The sequence below is a fragment of the Protomyctophum bolini genome, assembly GCF_963924005.1.
Source record: "Protomyctophum bolini genome assembly, chromosome: 14".
Lineage (NCBI taxonomy): Eukaryota > Metazoa > Chordata > Actinopteri > Myctophiformes > Myctophidae > Protomyctophum > Protomyctophum bolini.
In genome coordinates, this window is record NC_137875.1 from 36,756,569 (window position 1) to 36,781,307 (window position 24,739).

Sequence of the window (24,739 nt, forward strand, 5' to 3'; positions counted from 1 at the left end):
TACTTAGTGACATGATTGTTTCAGTAGAAACAAAATTGGATGTTTATGCTTTTTAATGTACTTAATTCTAGTAATTAGTAAGTAGTAGCTTAAGCAAATGTAAAGCATCTTATGAGTTAATATTTAGCAAAATAGTTAAGTGACTATGGCAGTAAGACGCCTGAGGGCGACCTTGCACTAAAGGGAGAGGTCGCATGCACACATCCGCCTGGGTGACAGCAGACTGCTGGGCGAGTGCATAAAGACAAGTATTTAAAACCTAGACACCCTGATCTAGGCATCGGTGGGATGGCACTAAAGTGGTTCTCCTCCTACCTCACCGACCGGACCTACAAGGTTTCTTGTAAAGGTTTGCTATCATCCCCCCGAACTCTCCAAACTGGTGTCCCACAGGGATCTGTACTTGGTCCCCTCCTTTTCTCAGTGAACACTAATTTAAATCCCTTGGCACTATCATCTCTGCTCACAATATATCCGATCACTGCTATGCAGACAACTGTTTCTATCCTTCCCCCGCTCTGCCACTTAGGTGGAAGAGCGCATCACTGCATGCCTGGCTGACATCTCACAGTGGATGTCTTCCAACCACCTCAAGCTGAATCCAGACAAGACTGAGCTTCTCTTCTTCCCAGCTAAGCCCTATGCAGGAGCTAACTATTTCCGTAGACAACGCCCTTGTAAAGTCTGTCCTAACAGCCAGGAATCTTGGTGTTGTCCTGGACAGTCAGCTCTCGTTCAAAACACACATCACAGTGGTCACTCGATCCTGTAGGTTCACACATACGACGAATCTTGTCAAAACTTGACTTTTGTAACTCCCTCCTTACTGGCATACCGGCATGTGCACTTAAGCCTCTCCAACTGATCCAAAATGCCAAAATTCTCACGTCTCCCCCCTTCTCCGCTCCCTCCACTGGCTCCCGGTCGCTGCCCTAATGTGAGATCTATCAGGTCCTCTGACAAGGGCCTTCTGAAGATTCCTATACGACCAAACTCGTAACCAAGGTTTTGCTTTATATAAAATGTACTTACTTATTTACTGCGCACGCACGCACGCACGCACACACACACACACACACACACACACACACACACACACACACACACACACACACACACACACACACACACACACACACACACACACACACACACACACACACACACACACACACACACACACACACACACACACACACACACACACACACACACACAAACTTATTTTTTTGTGCTGACTTACTTCTTGTTTAAACCCTTGACAGCAGCATGAATGGGAAGTTTTGGCCAAACGCGGCTGCAGCGAAGGTTTGGGTTGGCCTTGTAGTTCAGCAGAACCTCTACACACTTGTCACACTGATTCGTTGTGGCGGCCATCAACGGGGTAGTGAAGTCAGCTGCCCGGGTATTTACGCATGCACCTGCAAGTCAAGTTTGGGTAAAATGGGTTACACGGTACAGTATATATAGTAACCAGTAAGATGTGCACGCATTTGCCTGGGTGACGGCAGACGGCAGTGACGGCAGACGGCGAGCGCTGGAACTTTGGCATGGGGGGGTCAGATAAACTTAATTAATTCTGTACTGGCAATAGTGTCTTGAGTGGCCCAGGCGGTGGCGTAACTGTCTGGGCACCCGACTGGCAATCCAGTCGCAGTGTGCCGTGGGTTCGACTCCCGAGCCCGGCACGGCCTTTACTGCATGTCTTCCCCCATCTCTCTCCCGTTTCCTGTCAGCCTACTGTCTGTCCCTTCAAAAAACCAATAAAAGGCGTAAGCCGCAAAAAATATATCAAAACAAAAAGAAGAAAATAGTGTCATGTTTGATGAGGTCAGATCAACATACAGTATGGAATGTCAGAACAGGTCAGTTTCATATATGGAGATCTAAGGGTTCGGCAGGGAAAAGAGACCTTTTAGTTTTTACAGTACAATAATGTTTCAAGTTTACACATGTATACAAATAAACAGGCCAACGGCATAATCAATATTAGTTTGCCTCTTCTACAAAAATAAAAGTTACTGTCGCACGTGCCAAGCTGTCATTCTCTTGTATTATATCGTACTTGTATTATTTATTTATTTCCCACCACAGAGTAACCTCGTGGAAGACTATCCAGCATGTATCTTCCACCTCAGAACTCTGGTAAGGCCGACATTGTCGGTAGGCCAATCAGAGGTAGGCGAGGCGTTACCATGTCTATGCTCGGACGTAGAAAAGATATATGCATTATTATCTTCTGTAAGCATGTTCTACTTATACAGTATGTGGACCAATATTCTAGACCATTGGTAGGAACAGGCGGCCCATGATATCTGGCCCACCAAATTATTTTGTCAATTATCTGAATGATTGTCCCACATTGGTATGCACTGATGAAATCAGGTAGGATGAATGCATAGTTCTCTATCAACTCTCTATCGACTTTTGGATGAAAAACGTCCCCATGTTTAAAAGAAACATCCCAAAACTAGGTTTCACATGCTAATCATTGCTATAGAGTGTAACAGTTCAGTAACAGTAGCCTATCTCGCCAGCTCTTTGGGAAACAGAAAATACACCTTCAGGAAGGGGATACCAGAGAGAACTAATTCACTCAGTGATGACACAAAAAGATGAGCAGACAAAATTGGAACTGGGAAAATTGAAGGTGAGAGATGTGTACTCTTTTCTGATTGGCTGACAATTTATACTAAAGATCTAAAGAGAGAGGGATACTCCTGTTACTGAACTAACACTACTGTATAGCAATGATTACTATCAGATTATACAGCTTTAACCTTTTAACAAAATACCCTCATGAAATAAATATCACTTAACCTACATTTTAAACAAATATGCTTATAATGTGTGTGTGTGTGTGTGTGTGTGTGTGTGTGTGTGTGTGTGTGTGTGTGTGTGTGTGTGTGTGTGTGTGTGTGTGTGTGTGTGTGTGTGTGTGTGTGTGTATGTATATATATATATATAATAAAAGCTAATAACTAGTACCTGCTTCAGCTAATACTTCCACGCAATGGTCATGACCATTCTCTGCTGCCAGATACAAGGCCGTCTTCTCCTTCGCGTCACAGCGATTTAAACAACACAGTGGTGCCAGGATTTCAACAAGTCCACGGAATCCCTGAAGAGAGAGACAATTGGGATAATATCCAAGTTAGTAGATCTATCTGAATTGTAGCAATAGATTCCATTGAAGATAATAGTCTCCTCGTACAGATGATGGGGTCATGTGTGTGGCTACACAATACACTATTCTGCTATAGGACAGTTGTTCTCAACCAGTGGTCTGATGAACCACCAGTGGTCCTTGAGGAGGTTCCAGACCAGTTGGTCTCCAGGTAAATGATGGAGAGTTGGTAACCAAATGGAACTTATACTGTAACTCTTGAGAGTGTGAAATGAAACCAAATGGACCCTTACGGGTCCAGGGTTGAATTAGCCTATTTTTAAACATCTGTATTACTTACCGTAATTTAGTAATATGCAATTAGAGAATGTAGAAGAATTGTTATTTTGCCTGTGATCTCTCCTATAGTACCACTTCAATACAGATGGAATTGTGGGCAAAATGTTTTGGGTCTGAGAGGTTCAATCTCATCAAATGTGGCTGTGGCTCAAATGCCAAATAAATAATGGACGTTGATATGAAAAACCACTGTGCTAGGACAAAATCTATATTTGTAAAGCTGTTCCTCAACTTACTGGGTTTAATATCAAGTTGGCTTGTGTAGATCACACAGGATATAGGGCCATGCTGTATTAGTCTGTACTTGTATTTATTTACCTTTTCTGCAGCGTAATGAAGAGAAGACCGGGACTTGGCATCTGTTGCGTTGACATCTGCCCCTTTCTCAATAAGCAGCTTGACCATGTCCAGGTTGTCAACTCTGACGCCTATGAGCACACTTTAACATAATGAGAGCAATCCTAAAAATAACAATCAAACTTTTTTATATCTGCGGACCTGAATCTTACCCATGTGGAGTGGAGACAATCCTGTTTTGTCTTTGAGGTTAATGTTGCCGCCTGCCTTCAGGAGGAGTTTGACAACCTCATGATGGCGTTTACGCACAGCCAGCAAGAGTGCAGTGCAACCATCTTTAGTGTTCCAGTTCACATATTCACTATTGGTGCTGTTGGAGGCTGTTGCTGGGAAATTAATAATTATCCAGTCAGAGAAACAGAGTTGTTAATTAACATATTGCAGAATGGATACAGTTCAAGGAAGGTACAGTTGATACAAAAGCTCTTATAAGCTGTTATTAAGAGTATAAAACCTTGTTTACATCAGGGTCCTCCATTTTAAATTAATCAAAACAGTTAAAGACAGATATACATAAAATACACGGTTAGAAAAAAGGGAAAACGTGTACAGGATAGAAAAATCGTGTGAAGTGAGGGGCGCTGTTATCATCTTCCAACATCGCTACCAATTTACAGTATACATATTTTATGACGTAATTATCAGACAAAACAAACATGGACAAAACAAACATTAAACTCTGTTCATTGTTAATGGCATTTAATGTTTGTGTTAGTGACAAAACAAACATTAATCTCAATGGCGTTTTTATTTATTTAAGAAAAAACATATAAACATAAACATTAAACCTGTATAGGAGGGGCTAGCGCCCTTCAAAAATAGAGGCTTTTACTCTTTTACAGGGGCCAGTTTTGAATTAGCCGCCAGTCAGTCTTTGAGAGCGGTTTTGAAGGAGGCTAGGGATTCACATTTCTAATGGCTTTCTGTTCATTTGTTGAACAACTGTGTTTGTTAACCAACTGTGTTGTGCTCACACTTTGTTGACATTAAGGAAGCTATACGGGTAGGCAGAGGTTCCAATTGGAGCTACCTAACCAAACTGCTCACCCTGCTCTGGAAACACTAACCTTCTCCAACTCCCAACTCCAACTCCACGCTCAAAGGGTGCCACTCCTCCTCATCGGGGTGCAGCTCTCCCTGACCACCACCTATAGCACCACATTGCAGGCACCACATCATTAATAAAGCATGAAGTAGGCTACTGTATACGCCAGGCTTTTAATGAGCATATGCTAAAGCTTAATTAATTTACAATCACATTCACAGCTCACTTACCGAATGTGGACAAAATATCTTTTACACAATCTATACGTCCAGCACCTGCTGCCTCATGGAGAGGTGTGCGACCACGACAGTCGGAGAAGTAAATGCCGACTTCACTTTGTTGAATTAAACTGCGCAGCAGCTTTGTGTCCCCACTGGCTGCAGCCTGTTGATTGAATTTGAAAACTAATGTAGGCTACAGGATACAAAAACTGTGAATCGTTATAACCAGAAAAAGCACCAAGACTTGTTTACATGATAAGGGTCCTCCATTTTCAATTAATCATGTAACAATTAAACCTATTATATTCATTTCAATGCCCCAAAAAGAGACAAAACGAGTTCGGAATTAAAATTAAAATGATATAATCAATCATAAAGGGATTACTGTACACACGTGATGGTTCCATTTTGGTAAATAAAAGTTTGTTAACATTTTTGCGTTCGCATCAAAAACCGTTAAAAGAGACTTTGTTATTATAATGCCCATACCAAGTTCATGTTTCTCCAATTTCTCCAAACAAACTCCCAAGAAAATGTCTAAAACAAAAATTGAAGATCTTTCCTTGCCAGATGATGATCGCGTATGACCATATAGATATAGAAAGGCTAGATGGCTCAATGCGGAATCTCTGTCGTAGTGGCGGCCATCTTGCTTCGACTACAGTACTAGCTCTACAATGTTCTATGGCAGCTCAAACTAAAATAGTCATATAACTCGCTCAAATCTTGACGGATTTACAAACGGGTTGGTTTATTACAAACGTTATCAACGTGGCTATGATTCAGGACAGGATCTGCTTAATGTATTAAAAAAAAATATATAAACGTATTTTATGTTTCAAAACGGATGTTCTAGGCCTACTTTCCTACTAGGCTGAGGAATATAATTATCCCACCCTTTTCACATTGGCCTATTATAGCGCCACCGACAGGGGGATTTTTGCAAAACACATTTTTGGAACAAAATGCCTCAAATATAAAAGCATATAGGCCTAAGTATGCGGACGTCTCTGACGTTTATAACAAACCAAACCTGAAAATCGGTTCACAATTGAGCAAGTTAAGGTGATTAAAAAACTTCCATCTCAAAAGTGATGGAAAAAATTGTCTATATGAACAGGCTGAAAAGTATTTTGCCACAAAAAAATGAATCCCAATCTGGGCCTCTGGCTTCAGAACATCCCACTCCACTGACACATGACAACATGGTGGATGCTGGCAAATACTGCGGCATAAAAATTAAGTGAAAAAATGTTCGCTCTGAAAGAATATATATTCAAAGATTTGCGCCACGTTTTCACGAATTAAAAAAAATAGCAGATCTACAAGCTTGTAGCATGGCACTCAGTGCCACGCTATGAGCTTGTAGATCTGCTATTTTTCAACAACTAAAGAATAACATAATGCTTAAAACAAGAAGGGGTTCCTGTCCAGAATGGGTTAAACAGGGCTGACAACTTTTCAGAGACTGAACACAGCAATTTATTTTGTGGCCTGTTCGGGGGTTTTGTTAAAACTTTGCATGAGAGTAACGATAAAATCACTGAAAATAGGCAAAAGTCAGATGTTTCTTTAATAAATAAAAGCCCTGGTACAGTGGTCTTTAAAATGCCATAAAACAATCACAATAATACCAATAAAACTATGTAACACTTCTAGATAATGAACTAAACTAAAAGTTAAAAATGTTACGTGAGGAGGGGACACGACAAGGAGACGTTCAGGTCCAGGGAAATCCTTCTGGTCACGGCCACGCACACCCGGCGGTATCTGCAAAATAAAGGCCACCTAATTAGACTGCCACTCCCCACACTCAAGATGCACACATGTTGCAATTGTTTTTTATCAATCAACCTCTGATTTGGTGTCAGTCAGTGGACAAGAATATAAAGGCAACAAAAACAACATACAAAACCAAACTAAAATGCTAATGTTACAAAAATTAACTAAAGCAAACCCAAATCATAATATCTATATTCCACCAGCAGGAACTTTAGAGCGAGCTACAATGTTTACAAAAGCACTGGCATATAACCTGCACCACAAAGGCATGGGAGGTGTTGGTAAGTACCCATTTGGGATTTGGGTGCAAAGTGAAAAATATTACAAATGGTGGCCTTGAACAAAAAAAGAACCCCATAAAGATATCTCTCATGAGTGACATCACCCATTTTAACCACTTTGTGAATTTATTCTCACATTAACATGGCTGACATTTCCACAGGCCCAATGTTATAGGAGCACAGTTCTTTGTTGTGGCTGTGATATATAAGATGAATGGCTGAACAAACTATTCACAATTATTGCACATCAACTCCTGTACAGTAGGCTACAATGGATAGCAGAGTAGCATCATGATGTCACCAACATAATTGTGTTGTATATTCTTGTACAAATTCTGTTTTGACTAAACTGAAATCCATCCATCTGTGTTCTTCTTTCCTGGAGAGGTACATCATGTAATTGCCACTACTCGGCACCTCTTCAGGCAAATTTGCTTCAGCTACCACAAAAACATAACATTTTGAGAGAGTACAGTCCAAGGTTTCCAACTAAGCCTTACTCTGAGTCCAGTCACAACTCACAACCATACTATCCTCCTACTCCAAGCTAGTCACAATGCCTTCTACTACTGTGTCACTTGGGGGCAGTACAGCACTAGTCAGGAATATTTCCCTGGAGAAGGAAACTGCTACCAAAGAGAGACAGAAAGTGTCATATGAGACATGTTTTTGAATCATCACCTTCAGCTACAACAGCTCTCCTCAGACCCAAGATAAAGCGTCCGTGATGGAAAGCCTGTCCACACTGGATGTTTGTCCTCCTGAAGGTACCAGACTACTACTCTGCATGTTCAGTTCACACAGCTGTTCACTTGGAGGGCATCCAGCGATTCCAGACACACTGAGGTTGACAGAAAGACATTAAAGAAAAATATGGAAGATTACTCTAGGCATTTAACATTATGTTTCAAAACATTGTCGTCAACATTATTGTCAACAATTAAGCAATTGCTCTCCCCTCAATCATTCATCCAGACTTTTTTTGTTGTTGCATAAATGACACCTCTCGTCACGTAACTGTATCACAGATATACTCACAATGTCATTTTAGTATCACATGTATGTGATAGGTAGGTGTCGACACCTACTGTAAGGTTTTATTGCCTATGCATGGTGTCGGCAGTGAATAAACCGAGTTGAGTGAACTCAGAGTTAAAGAGTGAAGTAGACAGTTCATAGAACTTGCCTGGGCTAGGAGGAGGAAAACCTAGTCTGATTGGAGTGAAGCTGTGCTCAAGAGTTCCCAAGAGTTCCCAATGCAGCTATGCCCAAATATGGAGCTGAGTGATTTGTTTGTGACTGTATGGAGCTGTTTGCGCCTGATGGCCATGACGAGTTAGACAAACACTCCATATTTGGGCATAGCTGCATTGGGAACTCTTTATATGGTTATGGCTGACGTGTTGTGGTGACATGAGCATGATGTCAAATGTCCTCCCTCAAGCCAATATTTAATACAGGAGATTTTGTGCTCTCTCATAGCCATCATGAAGCTTGAGTTGTGCAGTTTCAGCGGGTATAAAATATACCCTGGCCATGGCAGCCGATACGCCAGGATAGATGGAAAGGTGTTCCAATTCTTGAATGCCAAGTGTGAGGCTGCTTTCCTGGCCAAGAGGAGCCCAAGACAGATCAGCTGGACTGTCTTGTACAGACGCAAGCACAAGAAGGGCCTGTCTGAAGAGGTGTCAAAGAGGCGTACGCGCCGTGCAGTGAAGTTCACGAGGGCCACCACTGGGATCTCTCTGGCTGAAATCATGGCCAAGAGGAACCAGAAGCCTGAGGTCCGTAAGGCTGAGCGTGAGCAGGCCATCAAGGCTGCCAAGGAGTCCAAGAAGGCAAAGCAGGCAACAAAGAAGCCCTCTGCAACCAGTGCTAAGGCCCCAGCCAAGACTGCCCCAAAACCCAAGATTGCAAAGCCTATGAAGGTGAATGCACCTCGTGTTGGAGGAAAACGCTAGAAGCTGTTTATTTTGGTTGTGAAAAAAAACCAATAATCATTTATTTTTAACAATGAAACACTTTAGTCCAACCACAGCAGGTGTGCCAAAAGGGTAGATTGCGATCTACCAGTAGATCACAAAGGCTGTGCAGGTAGATCACATGACATGCCCCTAAAGAATATTTAATTTAAATATATATATATATGTTTTGGCATCTGCCACTTGAATTAAGTTGACTTGATTGACTGATATAAAAAAGGGCCTGTCAGCTCAAACCCATAATGCAATACTTTGTTTTCAAGAGTGTTGCTGTGCACAAAATCCACAAATGTCAGTAGATTACAAATGAAATACAAAAAAAATTACTCTAGGCCTACATAGCCTATTCCAATTCTCCCCTTTCCCATTCCAAGTGCAGTTAATATTAGCCTAATTACTATAAATGTAAAGGTTTTACTTTGCACAATCAGTCAACATTTCAGAATTCTTCCCTAAAAAAAGCCTTTAATGTGAGAGTGTGTGTACCAAATTTGGTGCTTTTTTCCACCGCGTAACGATTTTAACCATGTTATGACGATAATACCCCCTACTAATAGGCTTTACAGTGACGATGAACCACGTGACCGGGCTCTTTTCTGCCTCCTCAATGTCGTAACTCTGTCTTACTCTATGGGCGCGTTCGGAAATGCGCCCTGAACGCACTGGTGTGCTCTCTTGTCGTTCGTTTATTCAGTGCACTCAGTGCGTTGTCGTTCGAAAATCCAGTGCGCTGCGCACCGGGTGTGCTGAGTGCACGCACTGAGCAACCCTACCCTCAGGGTAGGGTTGCTCGGTGTGAATGGTGTGCTTACGTCACAGCTGTGTCTCTAGCGCTCCCAGGTGGCGTTCTGTACCTAGGTACAGAACGCACACAGTCAGTGGGCAGCGCTGTGATTAGCCCAAGGCTATAGTGCCTACTTTATACATTCTCAACTTCGCCGTCATCCTCGTCGCTGTCCACTATTGCAACAACAACAACGGCTGAACTTGCCAACAGAGAAACAACTGTAGCCATCGCTTCTGCCATGTTGCTCTTCTACAGTAGGCTAGGCTACTTGCTTGTGAAGTTGTACTGTGAAGTTGTACTGTGCTGCGTTTCTCGTTGGCTGCAGAGACTCGAGTTTTAGTGCAGGCGTAGGATCAAAACAATCACAAACGTGCACGCCCCCTACAGGAAGGTGTGTTTGGTTGTAACTGGTCGTTCGTAAATAAGGCACACTGAACGCACTCTGTGACGTCACCGCCCACCACACTCAACAAACTGACCACATTCCCGGTGCGCATTTCCGAACGCGCCCATTGTCTCTGCCCCCCATACTTGCTCTACCCCAGTGACGTCACTGATGATCTCATCTGTCACTGATGATGTCAACCCAATGTATAAATACATGACATGGTTGACTTCCTTCACATAATCTCATATTCACTGATAGCCTGGTGGAAGCTTGTGCAACAGTATAAGCGAGAGTTCACTTGGTTTTATTTGACCAAAGCATTTACAACATGGCCAAAAAGTGTTCCAATTGTGAGAAAACCGTGTTTTGGGCTGAGGAGGTGTCATCATTGGGGAAGGCTTGGCACAAGTTGTGCCTGAAGTGTGACCGTTGCAACAAGCTTCTGACGGCAGGTGGTCATGCTGAGCACGATAGAAGGCCCTACTGCCACATGCCATGCTACGCTGCCCTCTTTGGGCCAAGTGGTGTGAACATTGGAGGGGCATTGGCAAGTTCCTATACTCCGATGAACACCAGCAATCCTGCGGCTGTGGACATCGCACCCATGAAGGCTGAGAAGAGAGTACCTAAGGCACCAGCAAAATCTGGCAACCTGTGTCCCAGATGCAACAAGAACGTATTCTTTGCTGAGAAGGTGACATCACTGGGCAAGGACTGGCACCGGCCCTGTCTGAGCTGCGAAAGGTGCCGCAAGACCCTGACTGCTGGCAGCCACGCAGAGCATGATGGCAAGCCGTTCTGCGACATCCCATGCTATGCTGCCCTCTTTGGGCCAAGAGGTGTGAATATTGGAGGGGCAGGCTCCTATATATATGATAGTCCTGGGAACAACAACCCTGCTGCTGTTGACTACTCAGCACCCAAGGTGGCGGACAAGAAAGCTTGTGTACCTGAGGAACCAGAAAGAGATGAAGGTGCAGGCCCCCAAATGGATGATGATACCCCTGTGAACAACCCTGCTGCTGTGAACTCAGCACCCAAGTCTGAGGAGAAGAGAGCCTATGTACGTAAGGGACCTGAAAAAGCTGGGAGCAGCACCACTTTCACTTTCCTTGGTGAAACCAACCTTTGTCCCAGATGCAACAAGAAGGTATATTTTGCTGAGAAGGTGACGTCACTGGGCAAGGACTGGCATCGGCCCTGTCTGCACTGTGAAAAGTGCAGGAAGACTCTGGCTCCGGGCAGCCACGCAGCGCATGATGGCCAGCCGTACTGCCACAAGCCGTGCTACGCTCATATGTTTGGGCCCCAAGTGGTGAACACGTGGCGTGGGCAGATACATCTATGAATAGGGAACCAACCCAGCCTTGAGCCCCCACTGCATCCCTCTCTCTGCAACACTTTCTACCATCCACCACCACATTATCACTTGGTATGGAAGATGGTTGTACAGAACACCGACCTGACCGATATGTATATTGGAGTGCCCATATATGTCATATGACATCAAGGATCTCCATACATGGGCATAAAGGGGTCAAGGACTTACAGATACAGATATCTCCATAGGTATGGGCATTAAAGGGACACACGCATACAAAGAGACAGAGATCTCCATATAATGAGCATAAAAGGGACACAGACAGACAGACGGGTAAAATGAGTACTCAAACAAACAGTTTAAAATGAAATGGTAAAAAACAAACAATGTAATTACGTGAAGTTTGGCAGTTAAAAAAAATCACACTTGTGTAAATTGAGGGGAGCCCCTCGCCTCTATTGACCCACAGGACGTTTACTGCTGTAAACAAAGTTTACTAATTCAAAGTAATTAGAGTCATTATTATTATTATTATGACTAGTCATTATTAGACGTAATTTCAAATGCCAGACGTTGGAGGGGATAGCGCCCCTCAAAGATGTGAGTTTAGGAGGCTTCTCTGTAGGTTGGAAGGGTACTATATTCTGTATTTGAAATTAATATAGTGAGGTCTATGGTGGGTGTTCAGTGCATTTACTGTATACGTTACATTTCTGACAACTGGAGGAAATTCACCATGGAGGTGGGTGTTGCTCAGGAGTATGTTGTTGCCAATAAATCTGAAAGATTTTTAGTTTTTTATTACTTATATCATAAATAATATATGAAATGAATGAAAACTGTGTGTTTGTATATGTCCCGGGCATAACTCGGCCACCATCAGACCATTTGACCTCAAACTGTTTTTTTTTGTGTGTGATGAATGTGATGATTTGATTCGCTGAGCACGGAATATTATGATGTATAATTATGATGGTAAAAGCACCCCTCACTGCACACAAGTGTGATTTTATTTTGTTACTTTCTAGTAACTAGCCCTGCTATTCTCCTTTCACATTAAAAGTATTGCATCTTTTACATGCATTACTGTACATTTACATTTTTTAATACATTACTTTCCTATAGTTGTCGATCTATTTTTTGAATCTAATCATTTTGAGCCTCACTAGAGTTTTCGCCACGTTTTTTTCAAAACACACGTTTTGCTATGCTACTGCATATAGATTCTGCATCTTTTACTACCGAACTGGAGAGCACTAGTGTAACAGAAAATCAGCACCGATGAAACCAACCTGTGTCCATATAAGAAACTTTGCAGAAAAGGTGCCATCACTGGGCATGAAGGACTGGCTTCCATTCAGCCCTGTCAAAACACACATGCAGACACATAGATTGTTCAATATTGTTCAAGCTATATGGCAAATATAGCTATTGTATCGTAAATATCTTGGTTTGCTATAGTGACTATAGCCATTATGTTATTGCTGTTGACTTTGTGTTTTATTCTATCTTTTTTTTCTTATTGTACAGCACCTTGTAACGATTGTTTTGAAAGGCTCTTTATAAATAAAATGACCTTACCTTACCTATTAAAGAATAGTGTCATAACACTCACAAACAGTATTAAACATAATTACATATCCTACTTTACTCCCCCATGACATCACTGATGACACCAGTCGACATGGATTGACACCAGCTGCATCCTCCATATGCCTGTAAAGCCTGTAGGTGCCACCGTGCCAGCACCTCTGAAAAGGTTTTATAAAAGTCCCCTGTTAGCCAGTCTGACCCTGGGCTCTTGTTAGGCAGAATAATATAGCCTCTCTAAGCTGCATCAATCAATATATCATCATCACATACAGTAGCTGTTTCTCAGATTCACATATTTAGTGTCTTGTTCAAAGCATTCTCAACACAATCATTGTCAACGTCACTTTTCCTGAATAAGTCCCTATAAAATGATTCTACCGTTTCTAGAATACTACTTACTTAATATTAATTTTCACCATTTTTATTTTACAATGCATGAATATAATTTCTCTTTTGCTTTAATAGTTCAAGCACTATAGTATAGGAAGAAGGAAGTTCATGTTTCACCCTCTACAGCATATTGTGCCCTACTCCTCACAATTGCATGCATAGGCTACACTTGTTTTTCTCATATTCATCTAACGCAGGCTTTATTTTCAAATATGTTTTAACATTGTAATTCATGTTATTACCAGCATTTATAATTTCCCTTGATAGCTTTTCCCTCAGTTCATTTTCCTCCTGTTTCTTTCTGAAATGACTTGGTTTTGCATATAGGCCTATACTTTTCTTTTTCAGGGTCTCCCACCATTCACTATAGCAAGTTCCCAAACTTGTTCATGCCAAGGAAAGGACCCCCAAATTGACACTTATTAGCCCACGGACCCCCAATATGTAAAATATGCCAGGGACTAGCAGTGATTCTCAACCTGTTTCATTTCAAGGACCCCCCCCAGAGACACTCTTGTGCATGCTGACTTTCATTCTCCCTGTGGCAATTGTGCTCAGTGCAGAAATACTTTTAAGGCTGCTTTTTTCACTCATCCCCATACAGGCAAGAAGTTCAAAATTCAGAGTATAATCGTGTATTTCCACACATGTGGTCTATATGATCCGTTGCCCATGTGGATTGGCCTATGTGGGCAAAACCACTAGACCGCTCAAGCAACGAATTAGTGAACATACGAGCTCCATTCGGAGAAACGACCGTGATTACCCAATTGCTGTCCATTTTAATCACTCTAAACATGACATTTCTTCTTTTCGTTTGATGGGTATAGAACAAGTTCGCCTGCCCAACAGAGGCGGTAACCATGACCTGTTACTCAAACAACGTGAAGCATATTGGATCCATACCCTTCAAACCCTTCACCAAGGCGCTCAATGATGAACTGTTACTAAATGTCGTTCCCCCCCCCCCCCCTATACGCTATTTACTAATACGTAAAATATATAAGCACTTTAATTCAGAACTTCTTGCCTCGTTGAGTGAATTTGGTTTGTGTATGTTTATATTTTTCCACTCTCTGTCTGTATGTCATGAGAGCAGGACCTGGTGACTTTTGTCTCTTATTGTTAACTATGTTGATTTCCTAATGTATTTGTACAACCATTAGTCTTTACATCTTTTCTCGTATAATGATTTTTAGAATGTAACTGAAATGATGTAGAAGTTATTTGGGGATAGTAACAGCACGTCCCTAGCAGGACTTTTACATTCTTGTTGTGTTCATTTACTTATTTCAAGATGCTCCACTGTTTGTGTTCATACAGTCTCCATATAGTAAAGTGTCACTACCTGCACTAACCGTGCAGCCAAACCCAGATGAGCATGAAGAGACCACACGCTGCTCCAGCTGTGAAGATCAGAATACAAGATAACTTGATAAGTGCTTCACGCCTTCCATTAGACTGGTAGAGCACACACACACACACGCACACACGCACACGCGCATGCACACACACACACACACACACACACACACACACACACACACACACACACACAGTAACTGTGCGGTTTATTTTAGGTTTTTTTTTTCTTCAGGTTTAAAGTAAACATTTTTTTCTAAACAGGTTTGTGATGAGACAGCAACAGAGCACATTTCTGACCGTATACCTGTGTGTGTGTGTGTGTGTGTGTGTGTGCCTGCTTGCCTGCCTGCCTGCCCTCTGGTATAGCACATTTCACATTACGATGGAAAGAGTGTCTTTAAGTCAGCTTGATTGAAATCCCCCGCCGCTAGATGATGGGTGTGGATTGACATATTTTATTTGTCGACTTAAAATCTGATTAATAAAAAAAAACATTCACACATATTCACGCGCAGGCACGCAGCACACACACGCACGCACGCCAGCCAGGCTGTCTGACACTGAGGGAAGAGGACAGAGGGATAGACACTGATGTGTTTTACAGAAGAGAGAGGGTAGACTGGACTGTATCATTGCCATTGTGTTTGTGATATATGGACCCAGAGTCTGAAATAAAGATTGAATAACAAATGTCTTGACAAACCCGAGGCTATATTCATTGGAGATTGACAGTAATGTTAGTATTAGTAAATAACAAAAAAGTAGTTTTGGAGAAAAGCATTTAAATGGAAACTTGTCAACCGCAGGATGTGGTTAGAGACGTCATTTCTCATAGATCTGCTGTGTAGCATTTGGGTTTTCCTGAAAGTGAAGATGTTATCTTCTGATCTAGAATGAGTGTATTGGCTTAAAAATAAAATTAAGATCCTATAGATAAAGGCCAATTGGTGAAACTTAGCATCCACATTATGGTCATTTAAACATTAAATCCTTTGAGAAAGTTCTCTGAGCAGTGTCTATAACTGGTCAACAAAAGTTGACCAGTTAGACACTGCTCAGAGAACTTTTCCTGCAGGCTGAGCAGAGTTCTTTTAAAAGTTGAGAATAGTTTAACCTTTTTTCAGAAAAGGGGTCTGTCCAATCAGGATTTAGTGTCTCTCTGTGGCGCGCTGTGAGCCTCCGTCACAGAAGCACACTACCACCACAAGGCCAGCCTTCAACCTGAATGACCTAATATTCACCATCCAGTTGTCTTAAAGGCATTCATTAATATATCTAAATTAATAAGTGAGCTCTGTTCCAGCTGCAGCAGTGTGAGGCCAAGTCAGGTGAAAAGTAAAAAATCACCAAATAATTCATAATTGGTATTGATGTATATATTTTGTGTCAAATGACCCTTGTCTGGTAGCGGCGATGGTTGAATGAGTGGGAAGAAACGGAGGCAGGCAACAAGTTCCAGTCTTACGAATCCTTCAGCTTTATTGATAGGATTCACTCAGTATAACAAGGCAGCAGGCACGGGCTAAAGGCCCCGTGCCCAGGATGTCACATTCGTAGCCAATCTATGTGAACACACAACAGTGGTTCCAACATTGCAGTTTATTCAATTCAAAGTCCCTCCTCCGGATACAAACAGGCTACCTCCGCTATTATGAGAGCCAATCAAAACGTTATACTCACAGGATGTTCCTGTGAGTAGGAGGGACACATTTGCATGTAGTTTCATGTGGCACACAGTGACTATACTTAACTATACGGTTTATATCAATAGGACTAACTAAATATCTATACTATATATGAAGTATTGCAGAACCTTATTTAACACATGTCACAAAGGTAGAATGTAATGTATTAGTAACAGGTCTAACTGATTCAATCACAAATACATTGTAGGCTAGAGAACAGAGAGCAGGAAGCTCCCTGAACACACACACACACAGCTGTTGGATTGCCTGTTGAGATTAGAACTGTCCCGCGACCCCTGGGGTCTTGACAGCTTCTCACAGAGACAGGCCCGATTGTAAATAACTCTACGCAGTTTACTCTTGGTATGAAGTCACCACAGTCACCATGTCCTGTGGGTCAGCCTGTGTACTTAATCTGATCCATATTCATCAGTATAACATTTTTTTCTATATCAATGCATTGCAGAATTGAAATTTAATTCGTTTGTTCTTGTTTCACAGCTTGTGCTTGTATAGAGCTTAATGACTGGTTACTTTTAAATGGCTGTACAAAAGTATAGAAATCACACCTGTGTGAAGTGAGGGGCGCTCTCATCATCGTGCATCATCATTCATGACGTAAAATAGACTATAATAGTCCGGTGTGGCTACCAGAGGCCTCATTTCACTATTATAGTCCTGTGTGGCTATACCAGAGGCCTCATTTCAAAAACAATTTTTAAAGAAATGTTTTGGGCTTTCATGCCTTTTTTCGATTGTATGTATAGTGGAGACATGCAGACAGGAAACAGGGAGGGAGAGAGTATAGTACAGACATACACACAAAGCCACACATTAGCAGTGCTCAAAAAAAGTGAAAATTGCTGATGGATCACATTGTAACATGAGCTATTTTTGACAATAATATAATAAATGACATGCATGCAGTTTTCCAACTGCCGCGTTGATAAGCATTTCCTGTCAGAGTGTCAGTAAGAGCAGCGTGACGTCACAGAGAAACCACATGACTGATGAAGAAAACATGATAAAACACGAAGTGCCGACCCCAAAGAGACCAGACCACACTGCTTCTTGTTGACTGAATGCCCATTTAAAGACTAAAGTCTGATTGAACGTCCATGTATCTGTTTTGACAGCTAGAAACAGATATGAATTTTTACCAAATGTTGGTGCTGTTCACCTTTTTCTGGACCTCAGGTAGGACTCTGTTTTAACTTGTTGATTGTTTTAATGCGTTGATTGATTACTAAACTCACTCAATGGTTTTTGGCTAAAATGCATATACCTCTGACTTGCTTTTACATTGTGAATCCTTAAGTGTCCTGTCATCGAGGACTAGTTTGAACACATTCCTGTATATGTACTGGGAAATATATAGGTTTATTCCTGTCAGGGTCGTAGTCTAGATGCGTTCATGTTAAAAGATCTCACCAGGTTTGGTGAGTCCCATGTTTTGATTGTGATGTAACAAGCAGAGCGGTCAGTTTACGCGGCCTGCAGGCAGCAGCACAAGTCATGTTTATACTTAGTCGTAAGACAGTGTCACGTGACGAACGTAGCAGATCTACAAGCCCACATGTCATGGATTTGTTGTGTTTTGTTGTGAATTAGTTAGAATTTTGTTGTGAATTTGTTGTGAATCAATAATCAAGTTTTTATTTGCCAGTAACTTGTACTTGTAGGAGCAGTGGAATGCTTTTGTTCCGCAAATTGTGCTACAATATTATATTAAAGCAGAAGTGGCAAAAGTTTTTTTTTCTTTTTACACACATAATGTTCTTATTTTTATCATAAGACCCAATTACTGAAAGTCAGTCGGGGTGCGACTAGTTATTGGTTAGACATGGGTTAAGGTTAGGTTTAGGTGTGCTGCCCTGTGGGAGGTTAGGGTTAGGGTGAGGGTTTGAGATAGGTTGTAGTCGACAATATGTCATATTAGGAGTCCTACTAACTAAACCATACATGGTAAATGGCGGCCCGGGGGCCACATGCGGCCCCCACCTTCACTTAATGTGGCCCGCAGGTTAATAGCAGAATACTCCTATATTATTGATTTCAGCTAATTACTACAAAATGCTATTGTCTTTTTTAAATTAAAAGGTTACTTTTCAGGATTCCAATTCAGAAATAGCAAAAATAAATGAATAAATCAGGATTTCAATTAAAATATAGCAAACATAGCTGATCTACAAGCTCAAAATGCATTATCAGTTCCTCCAGATCTGCCATGTCCGCTGCGTCACGCTGTTGACCGTTGTACGACAAAGCATAAACTGCTGCCTGTCTGTCTGTCAGAATGCTGAAGCACTGAGAAAGCACTGTTACGCCTTTTGTCTTCGTCCTTTTTTCACCAAAGGTGCCCTCTTACGGGATTGCAGCCCCTGCCCCTCTAACACTCTCTGCATGTCCCTGGGGTATGCAGGACGCATGTTCATGACGTCTAGATATTAGATCTATAGGACATTTATTATGATATCTCTGCTGTCGGGGAGAAACCAACTCCAAAATGTTCATTAAAAAAACAATCAAATCATCATCAAAATTGATATTGTGACTTTATATATTGTATTCCCGACAGTGACGATAGATACATTATTTGGTGACACTTTACAATAATATGGCCACAAATTAGCAGTCATTAGCATGACTCATTGAAGGGGCATTTTAAACATGTGAGATGCTCGATTCATAATTTGATTTTTATCAGACACGCCCCCTCAATTACAAACACTAATTGTAATTTCAAACTCAAATTTGAATACCATGATGGATTCATCTAAAACATCCGTCCTTGGTTCAGGTGACCTGAAACTGATACTGTAACACGTCAGGGGCCATGCATTTTCTTTCTATAAATAAATAAAAAGGTATAATTGAAAAAACATAGCCCCTCATGAACTAGAATTAGAGCGACAATTAATTGTTGTTTTTGTCTTATTGAAGTAATAAGGATAAAATGCACATCAAATATCAAAATATAGGTTAAATACTGTCTGGGGTAGACCTATGTTTGAAAGTGAAATATCCCTTTAAACATCCTGCAGTGTTCACTTTTCTCATGCCAATGAAGCCAATTGAATTGAATTGAATTGTCATGATGAATTATGCATAAACCTGCTCTCCGTCGCAGCCCTTTTTACTACGGGAGAACCTACACTACAACGCCATGTCATAACCATGTTTTTTGAAATTATAGCTGTCATACATTTACGCCGATTGCTCCATCACCTCTCTTATGCTGTGTCCGTCCTGAAAACAGTCGTTCCTTAAAGTCCCTATATTGACTGGCTGAATGGCTGATGTTGAACTGCACTGTGGCAGAGAAGTAACAGATAGAAGCGTGCAAACTTTATCCCCAGACTATAGACCCCCCCCCCACCTTTGATTGATTGATTGAAATCTTTATTAACAGTTTGCAGAATTACAGTACATTTCAAGCACAAACTCAATACAAAGACTGTTAACTGTGAGTGGACGACCCAATTAAGCCTTACACTTGTTTACAACAGGGTCCACATTGTTCAATTCATCAAAACATTTAGAGACAAACAAATAGACACTTCTATGTAGTTAAAGAACAGAACAGGAATTCATCATATAGGAAGCGAAAAGGGAAAAAAATATATATACAGTGAGGGGAACAGGGGGATAAAAGAAAACGAAAGACAGAGTGTAGGGCGCCTGCACACAACACCATGCGTTGATGCCATGTGTGCATATGTGCAGGCACCCAACACCACGTCCATACAAAAACATAGTACAATCCATAGTACAAAGACAGAGTGTAGGGCGCCTGCACACAACACCATGCGTTGATGCCATGTGTGCATATGTGCAAGCACCCGACACCACGTCCATACAAAAACATAGTACAATCCATAGTACAAAGACAGAGTGTAGGGCGCCTGCACACAACACCATGCGTTGATGCCATGTGTGCATATGTGCAGGCACCCGACACCACGTCCATACAAAAACATAGTACAATCCAGATAAAAATTCAGCTTTTACAGAGGCCAGTTTCGAATTGCAGCCATCCGTAGGTGCCCTTTGAGAGCAGTTTTGAAGGAGCCAAGGGATTCACATGTCTTAATGACTGTTGGTAGGGCGTTCCACATTTTGGTCGCATAGGAGCGAAAAGAATTTAGCCCCTTGTTTGTGCCGAATCTGGGTTGTACATGGTTTGTTGCACTCCCTCTGGTGTTGTGGGTGTGGACTTCGTTTACATTAAGGAAGTATTTAGACAGGTACATGGGTATCTTGGTGGTGTATCGAATCTTGTGGACCAGACCCATTGCAAGATGCTGTACTCTGTCGTCGACCCTAAGCCATCCCAGCCTGTCAAAGTGGGCAGGGGTGAGGTGGGTTCGGGGGGTGAGGCCAAGTAGGAGCCTGACCAGTTTGTTTTGGGAGGTCTGGAGCCTTGTTTTAAGGGCCTTTGAGGTGCTGTGGTACCAGGAGGTGGATGCATAGTCAAAGAAACCTTGTACGAGGGCTCCTGTTAAGGTCTTCAAGGTGTTTTTGTCGACCAGTGAGGAGATCCTGTAGAGGAATCTTGTTCTTTGATTGACTTTTTTGATTACGTTGGTGGCCATCTTATCACCGGAAAGATTGGCCTCCAGGATGGAACCTAGGTAGGTAATTTGATCCTTCCGTGTGATAATATCGTCACCAACTCTAACCAAGAAGCCATCTGCCTTTTTGAGATTACTATTTGATCCGAAGAGAATGGATTCAGTTTTTCCCAGGTGTAAGGATACCTCCTTGCTGATGCAGTGACTGTCTTGTTTCTGGTTTAGCTTTACGCACAGGACGTATGAATCTCTCCCTCTCCGGTCAGAGTGGGTTGTTGTTTATTTGCATGGCTCAGTCAGAAAAGAAGTAACATGAGAACGTTATCGAGTTGTATAGGAGGAGGAGAAGGAATACATGTTCACGTCGTGAACGTGGAAGGTCAGCAGATTGTATTCTGGTGTTGTGCTGCTGGCTGCTATAAATGTTAATATAGACCTATGTCTTCTATTGTGTTCTGAAGGTCAGGTTGCTGTACTGCCACTATAGTGTTAATGACTAATGTTATATTTTGTATTGTGTTCTCGGGCCGCTGCGCTGCGCTGTGCTGTGTGCCAATTATGCCCCCTCTCCTGTTGACTGTGTTCTCTTTTCTGGTCTGTGTAACAGTGTGCGAGGCACACTTGCGTACGTGTTTAGTTCTATTTACTATTACATTTTTATGTTTTGATAATCAGCGCTTTTCCATATAGATACACACTGTGCCATATTGGAGAGGCCCCCGTCATAAAACGTTGCTGCATCGACTCAACTTCGACTTTACTGTCTGACAAGGCGACTGTGAAAAATCTCAGAATCGCTATTGTGATTCTGTAGAACACTGTTGTTATGCAGAGTTGTGGTGATTAGACTCCATTAAAGCTATCATCTGTAGAGAAGCTCCTCTGGTTGTGGAACAGTCAAGGTTGAGACGCTCTGCTTCTCAAGGCTCTACCTGGGTACATATACTGTATGTGTCATGCAACCCATTCTGGACGGGAACCCCTTTTGGTGAATTAAGCATTATGTTATTCTTTAGCTGTTGAAAAATAGCAGATCTACAAGCTCATATAGTACAGCACCGAGTGCCGCGCTACGAGCTTGTAGATCTGCTATTTTCTTTTAATAGTGAAAATGTGGCGCAAATCTTTGAATATATATATTCTTTCAGAACGAACGTTTTTTTTAACTCAAATCTTTGCTACTGGGGGGGGGGGGGGGGTCCCTGGAACAACATATTTTCAGATGGGGGTCAGCGGCCAGTTACATATATTTTTGGGGGTCCTTGACATGAAAATGTTTGAGAACGACTGACAGCTCTCCCCTGGAGTTGTCTCCTTTGTTAGTCTCAAACAAAACTCAGGATTCCCTCCCAAACATTTCCACAAGCCTCCCTTATATACCAGGTGAGACCCCACCCACAATGATTAGTAATTGGACCAATCTACTCAAACAAGGTTGTAACAATCGCCCTTTACTCATTCAAGGCAACTATTACTTAAGGAAAAATTAAGCGGATCGTAGGGTTATATTCAGAATTCTTTATAGCCAGCCATAGCCACTGACCGAATCAACAGTAGACAATACACTTCACTAGTGACGCCTCTCCCTGTCTCTTTCCCTATTAAATACAATATACAGGCATACAAACTTAAACCCACAAACAATAATTACTACCCAAACCCCCCCAAAGTCAGCAGAGAATAATGTCCGCGTCCGTCGTTCCCCTCAAAAGAGGCGCGCGCACGCAAGTGTGCAACTGTCCCAAACTTCCAACGCAACGAAAAGTTCCTCTGCTCAAAAACGGTCCAATGGAAACATAAAAACGCTCGGGGTACCCCTATATTTATAATCCTCAATGAACAACTTTGGAACGGTCTCACCGGTAGCAGTAGCCCTGTTAGCCTCCGAACACCGGCAGGTAATCCTCAGTTCCAACGCCGATCCCCGACGGCAGCGACATACGAGATGCCCAATCCGCTGGGCCCGACTGTTCCTTATAGTTACTGTGGCTGCAGATACGCTCGGTTAAACATTAAATAGCTGTCTCAATGTAAACGCTATCTGGAGCTCCTCTCCTCCTCTATGCAGGCCTGCACTCTGTTTGTTGTGAGATCTCCCCTCCCCGTGTGTCACTTCCTCAAGTTCCTCTACTAGTAACCTTGGGTGGTGACAATCAACCAGTCACTGACAGCTGTCACTCACCCCTGTACCAGACCCGTTACCTTTCACACATGAATAGAAGATAATAATATTTAAACACTCAGCATCACATGTTACATTTCTTTACATAAATAATAACATGCATAGGTAAAATAAAGCAGAAAAACATTGAAATGTGCTTCGTCACAAGGTAAACCATGATGACCCATGAGTTAGACCCACTATACAATTACACATTTCCTTCATAGAGTCTGAATGTTTTCCAAGGCATCAAACACAAAACAATTATGATAGCATTAGGCAACACAGATAAGTAGTATATGATGCTACACACAGCCACACATCCAAGGAGCTTGAATACAGTCAATTAATGGAAGCAGCTGTGCAGTGTGTGTTTGTAATGTTCAGTTTCACATTGTGGAGTCTTCTAGTGTCTATAGGGCACGGGTTGCCCCGTGACACCATACATGGTAAATGGCGGCCCGGGGGCCACATGCGTCCCCCACCTTCACTTAATGCGGCCCGCAGGTTAATAGCAGAATACTCATATATTATTGATTTCAGCTAATTACTACAATTCAAATGCTATTGTCTTTTTTAAATTAAAAGATTACTTTTCAGGATTCCAATTCAGAAATAGCAAAAATAAATGAATAAATCAGGATTTCAATTAAAATATAGCAAACATAGCTGATCTACAAGCTCAAAATGCATTATCAGTTCCTCCAGATCTGCCATGTCCGCCGCGTCACGCCGTTGACCGTTGTACGACAAAGCATAAACTGCTGCCTGTCTGTCTGTCAGAATGCTGAAGCACTGAGAAAGCACTGTTACGCCTTTTGTCTTCGTCCTTTTTTCCCCAACTTGACTACAGGAGCAGTGGTCTCAAAAACATAGAGGAAAACTAGACAGAAAAAGACTCGCTCACTATATAAAAAATAAAGGAAAACTCTAACAGACCGAGACTTAAGAAAACATTTTTTTATTTTATTTTAACATATAAAAGTACATTAAAAGTATAGCAAACATTTCGGTCCTAAGACCTTTATCAGTGCTATATATACCGGTAGTCTTTTTCTGTCAAGTTTTCCTGCCTGTCAGAATGACCTCTACTTTTAATCATTTGAGGGAAACAAAGAACACATGTGAGAAACACATCAGAAAAGATAAGAGAAAAATGCCGGTGCGAGATCATGTTAGATGTGTGAAATCCACTAGCTAAAGAGTGCTGGGTTGCGCCCCAAAAAAAGCTGATCTACAAGCTCTCAACGTGTCGCGGTGCGACGCGTTGTGAGCTTGTAGATCTGCTATTTTCGCTATTTTTGTCCAAAAGTGCCCTCTTACGGGATTGCAGCCCCTGCC

General features: G+C 41.9%; 1 protein-coding gene and 1 pseudogene across 2 annotated transcripts; both read left to right on the forward strand.

Annotated features, from left to right (window-relative positions):
• The first annotated feature begins 8,622 nt into the window (after positions 1 to 8,622).
• Positions 8,623 to 9,129, forward strand: LOC308327961 (large ribosomal subunit protein eL24-like). The gene has a single exon (XM_080781609.1). The coding sequence runs from the start codon at positions 8,640 to 8,642 to the stop codon at positions 9,111 to 9,113; it is 474 nt and encodes a 157-aa protein (XP_080637735.1). The 5' UTR covers positions 8,623 to 8,639; the 3' UTR covers positions 9,114 to 9,129.
• Positions 9,130 to 10,637: 1,508 nt separating this feature from the next.
• On the forward strand, positions 10,638 to 11,661 carry LOC308327804 (cysteine-rich protein 2-like; annotated as a pseudogene). The gene is made up of 2 exons: positions 10,638 to 11,234; positions 11,344 to 11,661. The product of its transcript is annotated as a cysteine-rich protein 2-like (transcript).
• Positions 11,662 to 24,739: the final 13,078 nt, after the last annotated feature.